The sequence below is a fragment of the Malaya genurostris genome, chromosome 2 (assembly GCF_030247185.1).
Source record: "Malaya genurostris strain Urasoe2022 chromosome 2, Malgen_1.1, whole genome shotgun sequence".
NCBI classification, from domain to species: domain Eukaryota; kingdom Metazoa; phylum Arthropoda; class Insecta; order Diptera; family Culicidae; genus Malaya; species Malaya genurostris.
In genome coordinates, this window is record NC_080571.1 from 110,218,582 (window position 1) to 110,238,585 (window position 20,004).

Sequence of the window (20,004 nt, forward strand, 5' to 3'; positions counted from 1 at the left end):
TTTACAAGATTATATAACGCTTCGTTTGAAAGTGGCACCTGATTTTTTTTTAAAGGGGTAGTACCAATTTCGAAGAAAAATATTTTTTTCCGCCAAAATTTTTTATTTTCTTATATCGTTTTGAAGAAAAAAATATTTGAAGTATTTTTGCTGAAAATATAAATAATGTAAAAAAATTATTTTTTGAGATATATTCGCTTTATTAAAAAAACAGTTTTTTTGGGTTTAAGTATTTACTACCAAATTTTAGATAGCATTTGAATGAGTAACTTATCCCAATACTATATCAATTGCTTCCAGTGACAATTTCTTTTCCAGCTTTCAAATTAATATAGTGTATAACATGATAGTAATGTATATAGATTATTACTATAGATGCTATGCATGTATGTAAATATATGAAAGATATTTCTATACGATTTCCGAGGAGGAGTGAAACCAGCAACTACCAGTCTGTTTGCGCGTGAACACGCATAAACAAGCTCATACTTGCACGCGCAACTTAAGCAAATTGTTGCGATTTTTATTTTGTTCACTTTTTCATAATTACCAATATTAGAAAAAATCTAAATGGAACTCGATGCTATTTTTGAGGCCTTTCCAAAATTAGTTATAATTATTGAAAATCCGAAAAATTATCAAAAGTTCAACACATATTTAAAAAATGGAAAAATGTTTTCTAAACAAAATATGATAATATATTGTAAAAGTACAAACCGTTACGAAGAGATGCCATGTTTAAGCGTGTAAATAAATTGAGTTATCGCGAATCAACACGATTTTTAAGACGAGATGTTGATCGTGCGACGCTCGCTGCAAAAGTGAGTTACAGAAATAGCAGACGCGTGACGCCCTCCGTTTCTCAACCATTCATGGTTTCACTATGGTCATAGTAAAAATGAGTCACACGAATAGTACTCAAGATATTCTCATTGGAAAATAAATTGGATTATATTTTCCTATGAGTATTGTAAAAGTTTGCTGCATTAAGTTGCATATTTCGCTTCAGCACAAGGTTTCCTATAGGTAAAAAAAAAGGTAAAATGATGTATATGTATTCCAGAAAAAAATGAACCTATGCATTACCGTCTACAAAATTATGGGATTTTTTATTTTCTGCAATTATTCCAAACAAAGTATGCATAAAAAAATAACTCTAAACAATTTATGATTAGAGAACTAGTTTAAAGGGGGTTGTCATAATTCAATAACTAAAACTAACTTTGGAATGGCATAAAAAAAAGTTCCATCGAGTTCCACTTAGATTTTTTTTATAGTATTGAGCATAACTTTTCCTATCAATTTTGTAAAAATCAGCTGCATAAAGTTGCATATTTCGCTTCGGTGCAAGGTTTCATTTTAGGTAAAAAAAAGGTAAAATGTTGTATTACTTTGCCGGGAAAGATCAAACCTATGCACTACTTTCAACAAAAGTATGGGATTTTTTATTTTCTACAATTATTTCAAACAAAATAACTCGAAACAAGTTATTAATAAAAAACTGATTTCAAGGGGGTTGCCATAAAAACGCTTTGTATATCCGAAACGGTGCGAACTAGACTTTTGGTATATTTGACAAAGTAAATTATTTTCAATAGTTCTAAAACTTTGTAGAAGAAAAATAATTTCTATCTCTTCAGAAAAAAAAAGTTTTGGTTATATTTTTTTTTCAAAGTAGGCCATGAACAATTAGGGATAGAATCAAATTACACTTTATATATTTGTAAACAATTTCTTAAAAGCAACTATATACATTAAAAGAACGGTTTGGCAGCTACTGATTTATGTCCACGTTTTTATTGTTTCGAACCACTGTGCGTCGCTTTAAATGAAAGTAAATTCTCTTTAATTCCAAAATAAATAAAATACTGTTTCGTCCCTGCCATTCGTACCATAAACCGCATCACATATGGATTTAGCTAGACTTTTTTCGAACTACTTATGATCTGAAAAATATCATGTTAGCCGATTTAGATAATAGATAATTTTATTCCAGACGCTGAAAATAGCATTTTACTTCCTCTCGTTGGGGAGAATGAAACACTTCATCACTTGTTTGACAAAATATCCGGTTTAGGTCTTAATCAAATAAATCATGTAAAAAATTAGCAAAACTGTTATTTAGATTTTTTATTGACTAATATTCATGATGATTTCTGCGTCATAAACTCATCAACTCCATTGTGGAAAAATGAAGCTTTTCATACAGCAATCGAATTCTCTACATTTATACATCAGATTAATAGACCCGACGACTACGAGTATGAGAAGATTTTCGTATATCACTTAACTAATTATGATAGTATTAGTCGTAGCATAGAATTAGATTGGCAAGAACTGCTTAGAAACAAAGGAAATGTCGAAATTTCTGTCGATATTCACTACACATTTTTTGTATGATATAATTATTTAAGATGTCCCACTGAAGAAAATTAAACAAAATAATTCAAAGTATCCTGTTTGGTATAATAAGTTTCTAATAACTTTGGAAATCGAAAACAAAAAGCTCAAAAAGTATAAATAGAAAATAACAGTGACAATTTCTCGAATTACATACACATCTGTGACCAACGAAGTTTAGCAATTGCTACTGCATGCAAAGACTATAACTCAAAAACTAAAAAGAAATAAAGTCTTGCCAAAAAATAAATCATTAGTTTTTTTTCCATAAATATGTTTACTTTTTAAGGCAATTTACATAAGTTTTTCTTTGCCGTAGCATCACTTTTGCATAGAATTCTTATGCTAATATAAAAATCATTAGTTATATTAGAACCAAATTGAAATCAGAAAATTTTCCGTCAAGAATGTATCTACAGAAAAACATCACAGAAATTTTGTAATCTTTTCGCTATATTTTTTCAAAAAATCTACACGAAGTTTTCTGACGATGATCGTGAATATTTTAATTTATGTTGATCCGCGAGGTGGCATTAGCAGTCAACATAATCTGCTAATGCACTGATGAGCTGAATGCGAAACGTAAAACAATCAAAACAGTCATGTGCACTTAAGCACAAACCGGTACCCATGAGGTACCAAAACCTAAATGACTATTTTAATTTCTTCCCAGAGTTTACTAAAGATATTAATGTAAATCAGATTGAAGTGCTAGACATAATGGATGCCCTAAACAAATTGAATATCTCTAAACGTGCCGGACCTGATGTGATTTCACCCATATTTATGAAAAAATTAGCATTAGATCTTGCAATCCTTTTGTGCTGGCTTTATAATAATTCCCTTCAGTCTGGAGTTTTTCCAGATACGTAGAAAAACTCTTTCCTTATACCAATTTTCAAAAATGGGAAAAAAGCAGACATATGCAACTATCGGGAGATTGCCATTCTTTCTTGAATTCCGAAGCGAAGATAGTTAATGGTCAAAGTTAACAGACAAATAAAAAATATAATTACTTACATGCAACATGAATTTTTCAAAGGACGTTTCACTACTACTAATTTACTTGAATTCGTCCACTATACATTGACCACTATGGATCAGCGAAATCACATTGAAGCCCTTTATACAGATTTCAGCAAAGTATTCGATCGTGTTGGCATACCTATGTTCAAGTAACAAAAGGCGGGTGGGTAATGTCAGAGACATAACTGAATGTCGTGAATACGAAAACAACTGACACTACCGAACTTAACACTACCGAATATCAATTAGTTGATCAATTGTACGAATTATGCAAGCATTCCCCTTTTTTCCTTTTTCGCAAAAACAAAGAAGGCTTCACTTGATCTCGATTACTGTGAATTTCACACAGCGAAAAGTGCACAAATCTAATCAAACTGTTCTAGATTTGCATTAAATTGAGGATTTTTACCTTCGATTTGCGAAGAAGAAATCCTAATAGTTCTTTTGAAAACTTTTAGAGTCATTAGAACGGCTGATTTTGTTTGATGCTCCTTGTCCTCTTTTTGTTGTTTTTTCACCAATGCAAACAACTGGCAGCTGTGACGTAATCGCACTTGTCGGAAGCGAAACTAGCTTTGCAAACGACACACAATACATCTGCTCGCAGTGGCGATAGAATCCAAACTGATCCAATCTTTGTCGTGAATACTATGGGGCGCCTTTTAAAAATTTACCCTCTGAGAGAGTGAAAAGTTTTTGATCGTGAATATCTCTTGTTGTATCTAACGAATCAACATAATTTTTGCTACATGCCATCTTAAATATGATCACAATTTTATGATAAAATTTTCTGTTGTGTAACATAATCTTAAACAATTCAAAATTAAATTTTTTTGAAATGTTTGGTATAATCGAGTATCAAAGAGGATAATTCATAAGACGCGTTGGTCTTTCTCGTATTTTGAAAGCTCATAGCTCAGTGATCTGTGAAAGGATTTATGTAATCTAACTATCAATGGAATCGAAATTTTTCAACTTAAACGTGTATATCAACAGCATTGAAGTATTTCAATAGTACACAATTGAAAAACCTGTCAAATTTGACCCATGCCAACACCAGCCAATCAGAATGCGTTCTGAGGAAGAGAACAAAATATCTGCTGCTGAACAACAAATCGTTCGAGAAAAATGTTCCGAACAGTGCTTAATATCGTAGTGAGTTCCACAATTTGGTCCTTCTGAAAGGCAGGAATGAATCCCGTACAGCATCCTGATAGTTTCTTTCAATGAAATGCAAATCCAAAATGAAATAATTGACATTAAAATTCTATATGGCGCTTTTTATAACCGTTAGGATCGCCCATTAGTGAAAAAGCTACAAACGAAATCACGTAAAAAGGAACCTCTTAACAGAAATTGGATTAGTTTGGATTCTATCGCCACTGCGAGCAGATGTATTGTGTGTCGTTTGCAAAGCTAGTTTCGCTTCCGACAAGTGCGATTACGTCACAGTTGCCATTTGTTTGCATTGGTGAAAAAACAACGAAAAGAGGACAACGGTGGGGAGCATCACATAAAATCAGCCGTTCTAATGGCTCTAAAAGTTTTCTGAAGAACTATTAGGATTTCTTGCTCGCAAATCGAAGGTGAATATCCTGTGAAATGTGTGAAATTTACAGTAATCGAGATCAAGCGTTTTTGCGAAAAATGTGAAAAAAGGAAATGCTTGCATAATTCATACAATTGGTCAACTAATTGATATTCGGAAGTGTTAAGGAACATGTCAGTTGTTTTCCTATTCACGACATCCAGTTATGTCTCTGACATTACCCACCCTCCTTTTTGTTAAGAGGTTCTTTTATACGTGATTTCGTTTGTAGTTTTTTCACTCATGGGCGGTCCTAACGGCTATAAAAATAGCCGCATACAGAATTTTAATGTCGATTATTTCATTTTGGATTTGCATTTCATTGAAAGAGAGGATGCTGTACGGAATTCATTCCTACCTTTCAAAAGGACCAAATTGTGGAACATTTTTCTCGAACGATTTGTTGTACAGCAGCTGCTAACACATGGATAAATAAGTCCCGAGACTAAAGCAGAGATGGCGCTCGTAGTGAACCAGTAACCACATCTTTCTAGAGTACTAACCTTTGCTTGAAACGGATCAAAATTTTAAGTCGATCCGACAAGAAACAGCTGAGTTATCGAGGTTGGAGTAAAGTCGTTTTGTAGTTTGTTTAAAAAATGGAGAAAACCGAGTTTCATGTTTTGCTAAAACATTGTTTTTTAATGAGTAAAAACACCGTGCAAGTGAAACAATGGATTGAAAAATGTTATCCGGACTCTTGTCCATCAAAAGCAACGATTTGTCGGTGGTTCGCCCAGTTTAAACGTGGTCGTACCGACACAAATAATGTGAGAAGTGACAAAAATTATAATGAAAGATCGTAAAGTGAAGCTCCGTGAGATTGCTGAGATGACACAGATATCATATGGAAGTGTATTTACTATCCTTCATGAAAAATTGAGCATGAAAAAGGTTTTTTCCAAGTGGGTGCCGCGATTGCTTTCGATGGAACAAAAACAGCAACGAGTCGATGATTCAGAAAGCAGTTTTTCGAAAAAAAAACGTTGGAACCATTGTATCACCCTAAAAGGTGATTATACTGATGAATAAAAAAAATTTGCAAAAAAAAGTGTTGATTCCATTGTTAGTCTCGGGACTTATTGATCCATGTGTTATTTTGTTCTCTTCCTCAGAACGCGTTCTGATTGGCTGGTGTTGACATGGGTCAAATGAGACAGGTTTTCCAATACTGTACTATAGAAATACTTCACAGCTGTTGCTATACACGTTTAAGTTGAAAAATTTCGATTCCATTGGTAGTTAGATTATATAAATCCTTTCACAGATCACTGAGCTATGAGCTTTCAAAATACGAGAAAGGCAAACGCGTCTTTTGAATTATCCTCTTTGATACTCGTTTATACCAAACATTTCAGTAGCGTTGTCTCCTATGAAATCCCCAGCAGCTCCGAAGTATCTAAAGCTATGAACAACGTTCCTCTTCGTTTCCCTGTTGGACCACACCTTACTATTATACCGACTATGATAAGTAAAGCATGCTTTAAATTAAACAGCTCTACAAACGCAGGACCTGATGGTAAACCTTCAATAGTACTAAAAAAGTGCTTGGATAGCCTCGTCTTACCACTGACAATGCTGTTCAACATGTCACTCCAGTTGGGAACATTTCCTGACCTCTGGAAAAAATCTTACATTTTCCCGGTTTTTAAGAAAGGCAACAAATCAGATATTACAAATTACCGTGGAATAGCCTCCCTATGTGCTCTTTCCAAGTTATTTGAAATCATTGTTCTCGACTTCATAACTCATAAGTTCAATTACTATATATTTGAAAATCAACACGGATTTATGCTAGAACTAACTACGGATATGCTAGAACTAACTACGGATATAATGAACCGTTTCTCAGTATGTGTCGTTTGTTTAACAGTTGCTCGCAGGTCTTTGATTTTCATCTCTCGCGTAATGCGATAAAACGCTTATTCAACGATTTCTTAACTATCCAGTAAATAAATGTTCACCATCTTCATTGGAAACTAATCAGATTCGCCGAAACTAACCTGTTCGTCCTCCCTCTCATTTTCTCCGTCTTCCACCATCTTTTTGTTCACTAATTAGATCTACATGCCGGTTCTAACCCCATCGTTCGTCCACGCTCACTCATTGCTCCCTCAACTAACCTTCTTCTTCCATCTTTATATCCACTTTTCTCTTCTATCCCGCCTTTCAAGGAAGCTGCTCTGTAATTCTGTAATATTGTGTCATCAAATAGTTATATAGTTAGTGGTTTAGCTTTAACTGTTAGTTTTAATTGTTAGTTTTAAACGTAAATGTATCTGTTGGATCATTGTAATCTGTTGATACAAAAGATGAGGAGATTTTATGCCTGCTGGAGAGAGAGATTGCTATATTTCATCTCCATCGGGCTTTTCCCTGCTCCCCAAAATAAACAAAATACAAAAGTTTAATTTTGAACTATTTGAGATTATGTCACACAACTGAAAATGTTATCATAAAATTGTGATCATATTTTCGATGGCATGTAGCAAAAATTATGTTGATTCGTTAGATACAACAAGAGATATTCACGATCAAAAACTTATCACTCTCTCAGAGGGTACATTTTGGAAAGGTGCCCCATAGTAAAGTAAGTCGTATTCACGACAAAAATTGGGAGTCTCACCAGTGTCTTTTTAAATGGTTGGGTTCTTATCCAACAAATCGTCAACAAATTGAAAAATTCATGGGTAAAAAGTCGTCATTCACGTCAGTTCCGTGGTCCCCCAGGGATCTTATTTAGGTTCTTTTTATTTATCTTGCTTGTTAATGACATTTCCTTTTTCTTATATACGTAGACGATATAAAACTATTTTTAGAAATAGAGAAAAGTGAGGATGCTAAGGTTTACCAAGAAGATTTTCTTTCTTTTTATAGATGGTGTAACAAAAGTCTTCTTCAACTAAAAGTGAAATAATGTAGTAGAATAGCATTCAGTAAAAAAAAACGAAACACACAAGACTTGATTCTCACTCTAGGAAGTCAAACAGTTGAAAAATGCAAAAGATTTAGGAATAATACTAGATTCTAAAATAACTTTTGTTGACCATTACAATACAATCATAAACAGAGCCAATAACATGCTAGGATTCATAAAACGATTGCCTATGTTCGATCAGTACTAGAATACTGTAGCTTAGTTTGATCACCTTACTTAATCACATGGGAAGATCGAATAGAATCAGTACAAAAACAATTTTTATTATTTGCACTTCGTAAATTAGGTTGGACAAGATTTCCTCTTCCGTCCTATATAACCCGCTGTATGCTTACCAGTAGTCCAACATTAAAAGAACGCAGATAATTTTCAATGGTCTCATTTGTAAATTACATTGTCTCAAATCGCATAGATTCCAGTGATCGAAGAAATCGAAATATTTTCATTACAAACCACCAGCCAACAAACTATGCAAAAATGGACCAATAAATCAATTGATGTCTGTATACAACAAGCATTCAGAAACGATTTTACAATGACGAAAAAGAAACTATAGCAATATTGAAATTCTATTCGTTAAGCTAAAACATTGGGCCGTATGAATAAAATGTAGTAAAGTCTGTTGTTTGTAGTATCTTCTCAAAAACAAAGTCCACAGAGTATAACGCGGTTTGGTATGAATAAAAAACAAGTTCGAACGTGTAGTTAATGCTACTTCCGATTTTAAGCATTCACTGCATACCGTATCGACACAGGGCCGGAAAAGCTGGCATAATCATGCACAAAGCAAGAAACTTACTTACATCTGTAAAAATGCCACTTTTTAATTTCCGTACTTCACTTTATCAACAAACACATGAGTAGCAACCTCTAGAGCTACCTACCGAAAACTTGTAGTAAATACTACAGTTTGTAGCATGTTTTGACAGGAACGTGATCCACACGTAGCATTTACTACCGAAATTCAAGCATGCTACGTTTTATTCATACGGCCCATTATTATCATCTAACTCATAGTAAATTATCAATACTCAAGCCCTGAACTCAAGTTGTAGATGAAAACGCATGGTATCTAGTTCTGAGGACGACTGATGTATGATTTTAGAACTAAATACCATGCGTCTCCATCTAATGATATTTTGAAGGAGGCGCATAGTTTTTCGAATGATATATTTGTTTTCAAGTCTGATTTTATACCCGTAATACAGCGTAATGCACTCATAAATGGTTTATTTTTGATGTAAAATCTAGAGTGGTAATGCCTAAAATATTCCTAATTTTGTTCAAGTTTTTTGTTAAAGATGTTTTCGAAGAAGTTAAATGAAATGAAAATGAGAAGAACCACCCTAACTCCACAAATATAGCAGTTAAAGGGTTGAAATTTTGGGAAAATCATCTCCTATAAAAACCCTTTCAAAAAACTTACATCAATTTAATTTCCGTTTAGGGTCAGTTTTTAGATGCATACCCGGCTACACCCTTTCGCAATTCGTCCCTGACGAACTATGACAAATCGAAACTACTAAACTTCAGGCCATGCATCATCCAAGCTGCGGTGATCCTTAAACTACTATCGGAGAAAGCAAATGTCTACATTCTTTACGAAATTTCCTGCTCAGAATTCGATCATTTTCGCTTTGTTTGTATAATGAGAATACGTTGACTTTTCATGGTTTCCTAGAGTTTCCACGAAACAAGCCATTTCGATGCAATAAACGCATTGCATTCAAATCTCGAACCCAGTTCATTCGTTCAGCGACGATGCGCACTATCATGTTTACATGAAATTCGTGGTTGCCACAAGAAACCAAGCCGAGATTTTGGCTCACAAATGTTGCCACGGCGATCGTATAATGCTCGTCACTTTCAATAACGGAACGGATACGAAATCCAATCAACTAGAAAATGTAACCAATAAAGCAATCCATTTCGTATTGGAACCTATTCAGGCTCGAATAATGTCCAGCCCGATTCGTACAATTTGCCTCAAACCTTCTGCACAGACTATTTACGAAACTCATCACATTCAATTCAATAGCGTATTCATGTTACCACGGACAGGATATGAAGCTCCACAGCAGAACGGCACTGCTTTTGGAGGCTGCTGTTGCTAAAACGTTACCACCATCGTCGCATATATTACCCAGCTTCTGATGAGCGCATTCTGGTGTCCTCTTGCAACCGAGAAACGTGTGATGGACGTCGACGGTTGGTTTCAAACTGACACAAAATAATGCAGGGAACCCTTATCATCCGTCGTACCTGGATACTCGAATCAACTTTCATCATCCAACAGCGAACCAGGGTCATGGAGCTCGTTCCTTACCTCACGGTTTCAAATCGACCGGTGATGTCAATGGGTCTTTGGATAGTGTCCTATTTCGCTGACATGATGCGGGTAGCCTGGTTGGAAACCATGACACGACTAAAGACCTACTCAAATGCAACTTCCATGGGGACTCTGTTTTTTTCCTCCATGCTGCAGGCGCAAACAAAACCGCTAAATTACTACAGCAACACGATGCATTTGCGTACGTTGCATGCAGCCTCAGTTCACTTTTTCCGGTGATCATTGAATGCTGACGACAAACTTTAAATGACAGTTATATTGCATAAATTGAATTGAGTACCACGGGTCGCTCTGCTGACTGTTTCAACTGGTTAAAGGGTCACAATTTTGAAAATTATTTTTTTCCATGTTAGTCAAGCTTTTGAGCATAATATTCAATATGTTTTTTATCTATTTGAAATATTCTTACCCCTGCTTTGCAGAAACAGTTTTCAACGAAAGACTCCTAATTATTTATAGCAAAATGATATTATTGTTAGAATAGCCTATCTTATGCATCAAAAATCCATCCTGACAATGTTTAGATAATTTATTTTTGATTCGACATATATGTTGTCGCGATAAAAATGAAGTGAATGTTATTTTTGTGAAGGTAAGTCGATTTATATGCACGCGCCATTTTCTCTGCTCCAGTTTCCTGGTAACGTAACGAAAAATGAGAGAGAAATAGAATCGGCCCAGAAAGGCTGTCAAACAAGCGGTAGCTTTATTGGATTTTATGTGATGTAGTCAAACTTGTAACCGAAAATATCAAAACTGTCTTGGCTACCCGGCCCATCGAGAGTCATTTTGCACAGATACGAGAGAGCATGGAGAGAAATGTAATACGCAGAGCGAGCCACATGGTTATACGTGACCTACTGGCATCAGCCCTAAAATCCCCTTATAATATGGATATTTTCGGAACGGGATTGATAAGTAGATTCTCCCATTGAAAGGGTTTTCATGAAATGTCGATAAACCGGATCGATTTCGGAACAACCTCAAACATGGCTTTTTTTGCATTTTATCATTGAATTCGTTCCAAAAGTATCTCAATTATAAGACGGTTTTCAAAAAATATGAGTAAACCGGAAGGGGTCATCTTGGATTCGGAACGATCACAAACATCGTTTTTATGGCACCTACACATCAAATCCTGTCCGAAAATGCCCATATTGTAAGGGATTTCAAAGAATATCAATAAACCGGAAGTTTCCATCTTGAATTTTAGAATCACCCTTAACATCGTTTCCGACATTTACTTATCAATTCCGTTCCCATATTGTAAGGGATTTCAAGGAATATTAAGAAACCGGAACTCAAGGAATATCAAAATACATCAAACATCATTTTCCGGAATCTACTCTTTAAACCCGTTCCAAAAACACTCATATTGTAGTGGTTTCCATGGAATATAAATGAACCGGTAATCGTTTCATTGTATGCCAAAACCTCTTTTCAGGTTTTAGTAGGTTCGTAAAAAAAGATTACGTTATTTGGGATTTGGTTCGTAAAAAGAGTTAAGTAAAAAGAAGTAACTTATAAAAAGGGTTCGAAAATTGAGGTTTGAGTGTATTAGTGTTTTAATACTAATGCAACACCGGTAATGTAATCAGAAAAGTTGTCTATTTCTACAAAATTCTCCATATTTTTGAATAATTTGTCATCTTTTTTCACCTGTTTCCTAATCTTTTTAGTTCCTAGTGATTCCTGAAGTATCTCCATACCCGTTCCTTCCACTAGTTTTTGTTCTTTACGTAAATTTTCCAATGTTTAATAGAATCCGACTTTCATCGAAAAAATATTCAGACTCAGATTTCATGATTTGAAACGCTTTTGGTACGTGCTTTGGCGGTACAAAAGCTCATGCTTCTACAGTTTTTTTAATCATTATTTTTTTATTCAGGTTTTTTCGCGTACAAGCTTTACGTGTCCGATTGGCTTACATTTTTGTTACTTAAGAATTGTTTTTTTTGCTATTGGATCTCTTTTTGTTACCCTTTTTCTAGGGAGAGATGAGCTTCCATTTCCATCTAACGAAGATCGAAGGTCACTTTTTCCATGGCTTATCTCATCATCCATTGCTTCATCGTCGGTGTTGTGTGTGATTTCCGTTTCCTTTTCGTTTTCCTTGTTGATTGTAGTCTTGGGCTCGTTGAGAGTTGCTGTAAATGCACCTTGTTGTACATTGATTGCAGTTGCTGGTTGGTTGGAGGGTAAGTTGTTAACTGCAGCTGGTGTACTTTGTTCTATAAAGGATGATGATGGTTTCGTTGAAGGGGATGCTTCATTGTTGTTGGTGGCTGTTACATGTGCACTGGGGTTGCTTGGGGTTGGTGTGAAGGAAGCATCGTTGTCCTTTGGTGTAGCTGTCTCCCTGTCTAGTTTATCACATTACGGTAAGCCATGCGATAAACTAGACAGGGAGACAACTACACCAAAGGACAACGACGCTTCCTTCACACCAACCCCAACATCTTGTTGGCAATATTGACATGTGGCCATCTGATTGTCATAGGTAACAAGTGATTTGCACAGGATTCTTGTATCCTGACCGAAAGTCACATAAGAAGGTATAGGCCTCTTTAAGTGTATACGTAACAAACGTACGCCATTTAGAATACCGGGGAAAAACTTCTTCCACTTTTCTTCTTCGATAGAGAGAATCTCTCGGTATTGGGACATAGTTTTGCGAATATAAGGATCGATGACGCTTGAGGGAAGATCATGCACACGCACTTCTATAGCACTATCTTCCATATATACTGGAATGTTGTACTTGATATTTTCATGCTCCACATAGTGCACATTATTATTGTCTTTAGCGAATTGAATTGCATCCAACTCTTTATAAAATTGGTTGAAGACAACATTTTTTGTCCTATTGCATTGAAGTAAATGCACACGTTTAATGTCAAGATGCATTTGCTCCTTAAGCAAACCTTCAAGTTCTCGTATCGAAGGTCGAATTTTGCACTGCCTGAAGTCAACAATAATTGTACTCTTTGGTTTACTCATTTCGAGGTCGTTCTATTGTTCACTACACAATGTATTTGGTTTCTTCCGTCCCGATCGTAAGTGGTTTTGTTTCATCGACTGACTTGGATGAGATGTGAATGTGAACTGATGCTTCTACTTTCTTGAATGTCATATAAACATCTTTGTTCACTATGTTCAGTGAGCAAAGTCCAGTGCAGTAGAAAATAAAATAACCAGGTGAATGAGAGAGAAAGCAAAAAAAGTCGTCTGTTTTTGACTGAGTATAACAGTTCTGCTGAAAAGTTCGTATCGTTTAATAGAAACACACATTTTTTTGCCAAAATTCGTTTTTATTATTCAACATAATTGCCATCAGAGGCGATACAGCGATTATAGCGATCTTCCAACTTTTCGATACCATTTTTGTAGTACGATTTGTCCTTTGCCTCAAAATAGGCCTCAGTTTCAGCGAATACCTCTTCATTGCTTCTAAATTTTTTTTACCAGCGAGCATTCTCTTGAGGTCTGAGAACAGGAAAAAGTCACTGGGGCCAAATCTGGAGAATACGGAGGATGAGGGAGCAATTCGAAGCCCAATTCGTTCAATTTCAGCATCATCAATTCGTTGTTGTTTTTGATCGATTGTGAGCTCACGCGGCACCCATTTTGCACAAAGCTTTCTCATATAAAAATATTCGTGAATAATATGTCCAACACGTTCCTTTGATATCTTTAAGGTGTCAGCTATCTCGATCAACTTCACTTTACGGTCATTGAAAATCATTATGTGGGTTTTTTTCACGTTTTCATCGATAACAGCCTCTTTTGGACGTACACTGCGTTCATCGTCTTCGGTGCTCATATGACCAGTACGAAATTCTGCAAACCACTTACGAATTGTTGCTTCGCCCGGTGCAGAGTCTGGATAACACTCATCAAGCCATTTATTGGTATCGGCGGTACTTTTTTTTATCAAAAAGTAGTGTTTCATCAACACACGAAATTCCTTTTTTTCCATTTTTTTCACAATAACAAAAGTAGCTTCACTCAAAATGCAATATCTCACAAACTAATAACCAGACAGCTGTCAAATTTATACACGTATCTTTTGAAGGTTGGTACTAACTGAAAATGGTATGGATTTAATTCTAGTGGCGCCCTCTCATAGAAACGATACGAACTTTTCAGCCGATCTGTTACTTCTACTTAGTCATAGAACTATCGAGTATCTCATTTGACAGACACTTTGACCGTATTGATTACAGTTGACGATGATTTTAGTCAGTCTGTCAAGGTCATTTGACATGACTGGCAATTTGCAGCTCTGTGAAGAATATTAAGTCACAACTCAGCGAAGACCGGTTATGCGGCAAATATGCCAAATAGTAGGCATACTTTCTGTCTATGTCTTCAAATAGTCAGTCTAACTGTGACACGGAGTTTAGAGCTCTGCAAGGGCAAATCTGCATTATGTAATCTCCTGCAATCATTCAGTCATCGGCACGGAAAAGGCACCTAGGCTTACGAGCCCTCATTTTAGTGGCCTTTCACTACATGAAACAGGAAGCCAGTGGATCAATTTTTGGTTGAAATAATTCCGCCGGATGCGCTTATGTATGGAATTAATTCATCAACGCGTAAAATATTACACAGACGCCTGTTGTATTAGATCAATGTTTGGTGATACTACAAGCTTCTAGATCGAAGATGACGTCGAAAGAAGAGCAACTGCGAAAAGAAATTGTGTGCAATCGCAATGAATATCCGGATCCGGAAAACTTGTAAAACAGCTTGGTTTCCCAGCAAGCATTGTCCATATCGTTCATATATCTTTTAATACACATTTGACAACAGTCACTGGAAGACTGGGAGCAGAATAAAAACGGATCTCAGTAACCACAAGATGGACACGAAATTAAAGCAAATATTACAGAGGAGACCAGATTATTTTCGGTACGCACACTCTTCTTTAACCACTTGTGCAGTTGTTTATTCGTTTTCATTAGTTTGTTTCGAAATGCGTGGACTTTCAGCAGAACAACGTCGAAAAATTGTGTACAAATGGTGCACAGAACGCGGACTGTCACTGGGAAAGATAGCAAAAATGGAAAGAGTAAGTGAAAAAGCCGTGCGAAATGCAATCAGGAAGTTTGGTGAGGATAACACCTTTGAGGATAAACCGAAAACGTGTCCTGCTAACCCTCAGTTGGGTAAACGTATACTGAAGGCGTTCGAGCAAAAGAAGGAGGTTTCAGTTCGGGATGTGGCCAAAAAATTGGGCACTTCGAAGTCAAATATTTTTCGTGCTAAAGAACGTTTGAATCTTCGAACCTATAAGAAGCAGAAACAACCAAAACGTAGTCCGAAATAAGAAGCATCGATCAGGCCGAGAGCTGTACAATACGATTCTTGCTGGAAATTTGAACTGCATAATCATGGACGACGAAACCTACGTGAAACTCGATTACAAATTTTTGCCGGGACCACAATATTATACGGTGCGAGAAGGGCAAGTGTTAAACCAGTCCGAGACATCGATTGAAGTCGAAAAATTTGATAAGAAAGCTATGGTCTGGCAAGCAATTTGTAGCTGCGGTAACATTTCGAAACCCTTCATCACCAAACAATTCTATGGGTAGAAGCCACAAGGATCTTGTTGTCTTCTGGCGAGATCTTGCTTCTTGCCACTACTCGAAATCAACGGTAGAATAGTATACTACCAAAAATGTCACTTTTGTCCCAAAAGACATAAATTCACCAAATTGCCCACAACTTCGACCAATTGAGGAATTTTGGGCATTAACGAAGGCACATCTTAGGAAACATGTCTCGGCAGCCGAAACCATTCAACAGTTCGAAAAAGATTGGAAAAAAGCGTCAAAACTTGTCTGTACGGAATTTAATGAGGAACGTTCGCAAGAAGGTGCGCCAGCTAGTCTACAATGGCTAAGTAGCAAATGTTGAGAATTTTTTTTTTTAATAATATAATAATATTCTGTTGTTGTAGTCTAATATTATCAGTATATCGAATAAAATTTGAATATCTAACACTTGTGAATTATTTACAGCGAAATCAAAGTGCGCCTTTCTGGGACAGTCTTTATCGCGAATATATGACGAAGTTTTTCTGTGTCATAATGGACGATGAAACTTATGTGCTGAAAGACTTTAAGCAACTTCCCGGAATGTCTGTATATACTGCCATGCAACGGAATGACGTAAAGAAGCATTTCAAGACGAAGAAAAAGTCAAAGTTTCCCTAAAAATACTTGGCTTGGAAAGGCAATATGCAGTTGTGGTCGTGCAAGCCAAAATTGCATCACTACCGGAACGGTAAACAAGAAAACTTTGAAAAATGCCTATAGAAGTGATTGTTACCATTTCTGTGTAGCTATGACGCTCCTTCGCCAATTCACCCGGATTTGGCATCTTGCCAAATATGTTTTTTAAATGGTATAAAACGAATGGAGTTGTACCGAAAGAGGCTAATCCATTTAACTGCCCGGAGTTGCGACTTATCAAGCGGTGTTGGGTTCTCGCGAAGAGAGAACTCTCTCATTATAAATAACAAGCAACAACTGTAGAAAATTTTGGAAAATCTTGGACAAAATCTGCTAAATCGGTTGCAGAGAAGTCTGTACAGACCTCAATGGCTGGGGTGCATATAAAAGTTCGTAGTTGATTTATGCAGCCTATTTAAGTAACTGTAATTAGTTTTAAGATGGCGAATAAAAAATGCATCTTGAATTTAACTAACAGCAAATTTGTTTTATTCTAAAAAACAATAATTATTAGTTTAATCATGTAACTAACGTTTTGAAACAGGTGAATGACTAAAAGATATTCAAAGTGTGATCAACGTTACTGTAGTTTAAAATTCAAGCAACCGTAGCAAAACGCTAGATCAGTGGTACAAGAGAATGGTTTGATAATGCTGTCAGCATGCCAGTTTGCACAAAATAATGCTAATAATCCACTCTATACACAATATTTAAATCCGATCTGCACTAGGCTACCTGGTGGCTCAACACATTATTATTCAATTTAACATCTGCCCTTCAAAGCCCTTCGGAAAAATTTAACTACCAAGCAGCAATTACCACGGTTCTATCGAATCGAAAATAAAATTTAGTTTGAATTAGGGGTTTTATTTTTGCGTTAACCACAGCAATAGTCCCGTTCGTAGGAGTTTATTTACAGCTCATCCATCAACGCTAGGTCCATTGTAGAACGACGCCCGTCTGCACCGCGTTAAATTTATTTTGAAACACTCATTTAGCAGGAATTTTGCTTTTTCAACACACGCAGGCGCCCACACAAACACGCAATCCCGGGGCACCGTTGAGAGCATGAAGAATGTTGGCAATTTATATCCCACCCGGGGATATTATCAGAGAGCAATTTCGAGCATTGGGTCCGAAAAATAGGACACTTGTTATTATCCGGTGGGAGCATCATACATCACTTCACTTACCTATTACGTTCAGGTGCACGAAATGGCTCATATGGGGCGTCGTCGAGATCTGGCACTCGTAGATGCCCGAATCACGGTGCTGCGGATACTTGATCTGCAGGCTCCAGTCTTCTGTGTGGGGATGATGAATCGCCCGGAATCGTTGATCGGAGGTGTACGTGTAGCGGCCAACGGTGAGCAGGTGAATGTCCCGGTGCCGAACCCAGGACACTTGTAGCAGCATCTGTAATGAACCGAGCGGAAAAGGCAAAGTTACCACCGTGTGAGAAATAATAAACATTGGTGTACGTGGATGAGAGCAGATGAAATTTATGTAAGCTACATGATATCATCAGGACCACCATCGCAATGGCACTCGTTATAAGTATCTGTCATCTGTTCGTATGAACCAAAAATATCGCCCTGCTTGTCAGAGCGTGTTACGTTTCGTTGGAGCAAATACAATCTAGCGTCCAACAGCATTAGGGATGAATGGCTTTTAGAGTAATCTGCTTAGTTCAGAAATTTTGCAAATGTACACAACAGCTTCCATAAATTTTAATGCGGTGATGCTTTTTATTTAAAATGGAATAAACTACGAAACAGAAAAACTAGTTCAATGGAAGACCATCAGTGCTTTTGATTAAAAAAAACAATTACATAATTCCATTATTCATGACATTTCCAACACTGCTAGTTGTCCGAATGCAGTGGAAGTACCTTCATGCGCATTTCCCGAAATTGTTTTTCTGCAGGATGAATTTATCTACACCCATTCAGTCGATAGGAGTTAGCCAGCTGTGCGGTTATTGCAGCAGCACTCTACACCAGAAGAGCGAAGTACTTCTTATAGTTCGATTATCATTTGTATTCTGCATTCCGACAGCCAGCAACTCATCCATCCTATCCCGGAAACGGATGTTGGTTGAGTTTGAGTTGGTTCAGTTCGACTTGCCTGTCAGTCTGGTTTCGATGTGGGTGTGTTACATGCATGGAAACACACCACTCCAGTGACTGCCGACGTGCTCTTCTCATGCATGATGCACGTATTTCTACACCGGAAAGAGTGTAATAAAACAATTTCGAAAATGTTGCACATATAACTCATCTTACTTCAATCAGAACCAAGTTGGATGCTTGGTTTGAGGAGAATTGTTATGAATGATGCTTTGACGTGACTTTCCATGAGCAAATAATGGGCAAAACCCGTTGCTAGTTAGCATCCATACAGGACTCGTATAGTTTCTGTTTATCGTTGATAGCGAAAAATAGCATAGCTTCGTTAAACTTGCTACTAAATGGGGCAATACCAGAATAGATGTGAACAAACTACAAACACAAAAGTAATAAAAATCATTAGACCTTGATTTGTTATGCCTATGTTGTAATGGCGATACTCAATATTTGCTTAATATTTCATCGAAGGAATTAAGAAATAGTGTAACAATAGTTCAACATCAGAATTTGTGACTATATTTTTTTAGTAAGATTTTTACAAAAGTTTTTAGCGATTTAGTCCCGGGTTGGCGGTTCAATGCATATGACGTTGGTCTTACAAACCAGCTGTCGTATGTTCGAGCCCCGACCTGAAAGGATTCTTAGTGTCAGTAGGATCCATAGTACTAGCCATGCAATGATTCTGTACGCTAAGAATTGGCTGCGAAGTCTGTTGAAACAGAAAGGCCAAATTCCACGAAAGGAATTTAATAATGCCAAGACTTTGCTTTCAATCAAAATAAAGTTAAGTTTAACCATTAAGATATGAGATTTTTTTATAATAATATATTATTGTGACACCTGCTCATGCAGAAATTAAAATTTCGGCAGAACCCAAACCTCCATTTATGTAATAATCGGGGCTTCGAAAATCGACTTATGACGTAATAAAAGTTTACGTTATTTAAAATTTTCGTCGTAAAAAAAATTTTCCTCTTGTATGTACATTATTGGATATGTATAATATAATGGATAACTATGGAACAAAAATTATCAGTATTTGTAGAAAAAGGATGTTCTAATTCGCATCAATTTCCAAGATGGCGACTTCCGGTTCATCGATATTACTTGAAATCCTTTACAATATGGGTATTTTCGGAACGGGTTTGATGAGTAAATGTTGGAAAACAATGTTTGAGGTGGTTCTGAATTCCAAGACCTTCACAATATGTATATATTAGAACGGTTTTCATAAGTAGGCATTTACATTTTTGAAGCAGTGGTATAATATCTGCGGCAGATCTAAATTATAGTTTAATTCAGTAAAAAATACTACAATACCAGTCAAATCA

At 36.3% G+C, this 20,004-nt stretch overlaps 1 protein-coding gene across 2 annotated transcripts in view; it reads right to left on the bottom strand.

Moving 5' to 3' along the window:
* LOC131427101 (zwei Ig domain protein zig-8-like) overlaps window positions 1–20,004 on the bottom strand; it is a 711,113-nt gene that overhangs the window by 9,108 nt on the left and 682,001 nt on the right. For both annotated transcript variants that reach the window (XM_058590024.1, XM_058590025.1), the window contains one exon: window positions 17,738–17,960. In XM_058590024.1, the coding sequence (XP_058446007.1) occupies window positions 17,738–17,960 (223 nt within the window). The remainder of the gene's footprint in view (window positions 1–17,737; window positions 17,961–20,004) is intronic.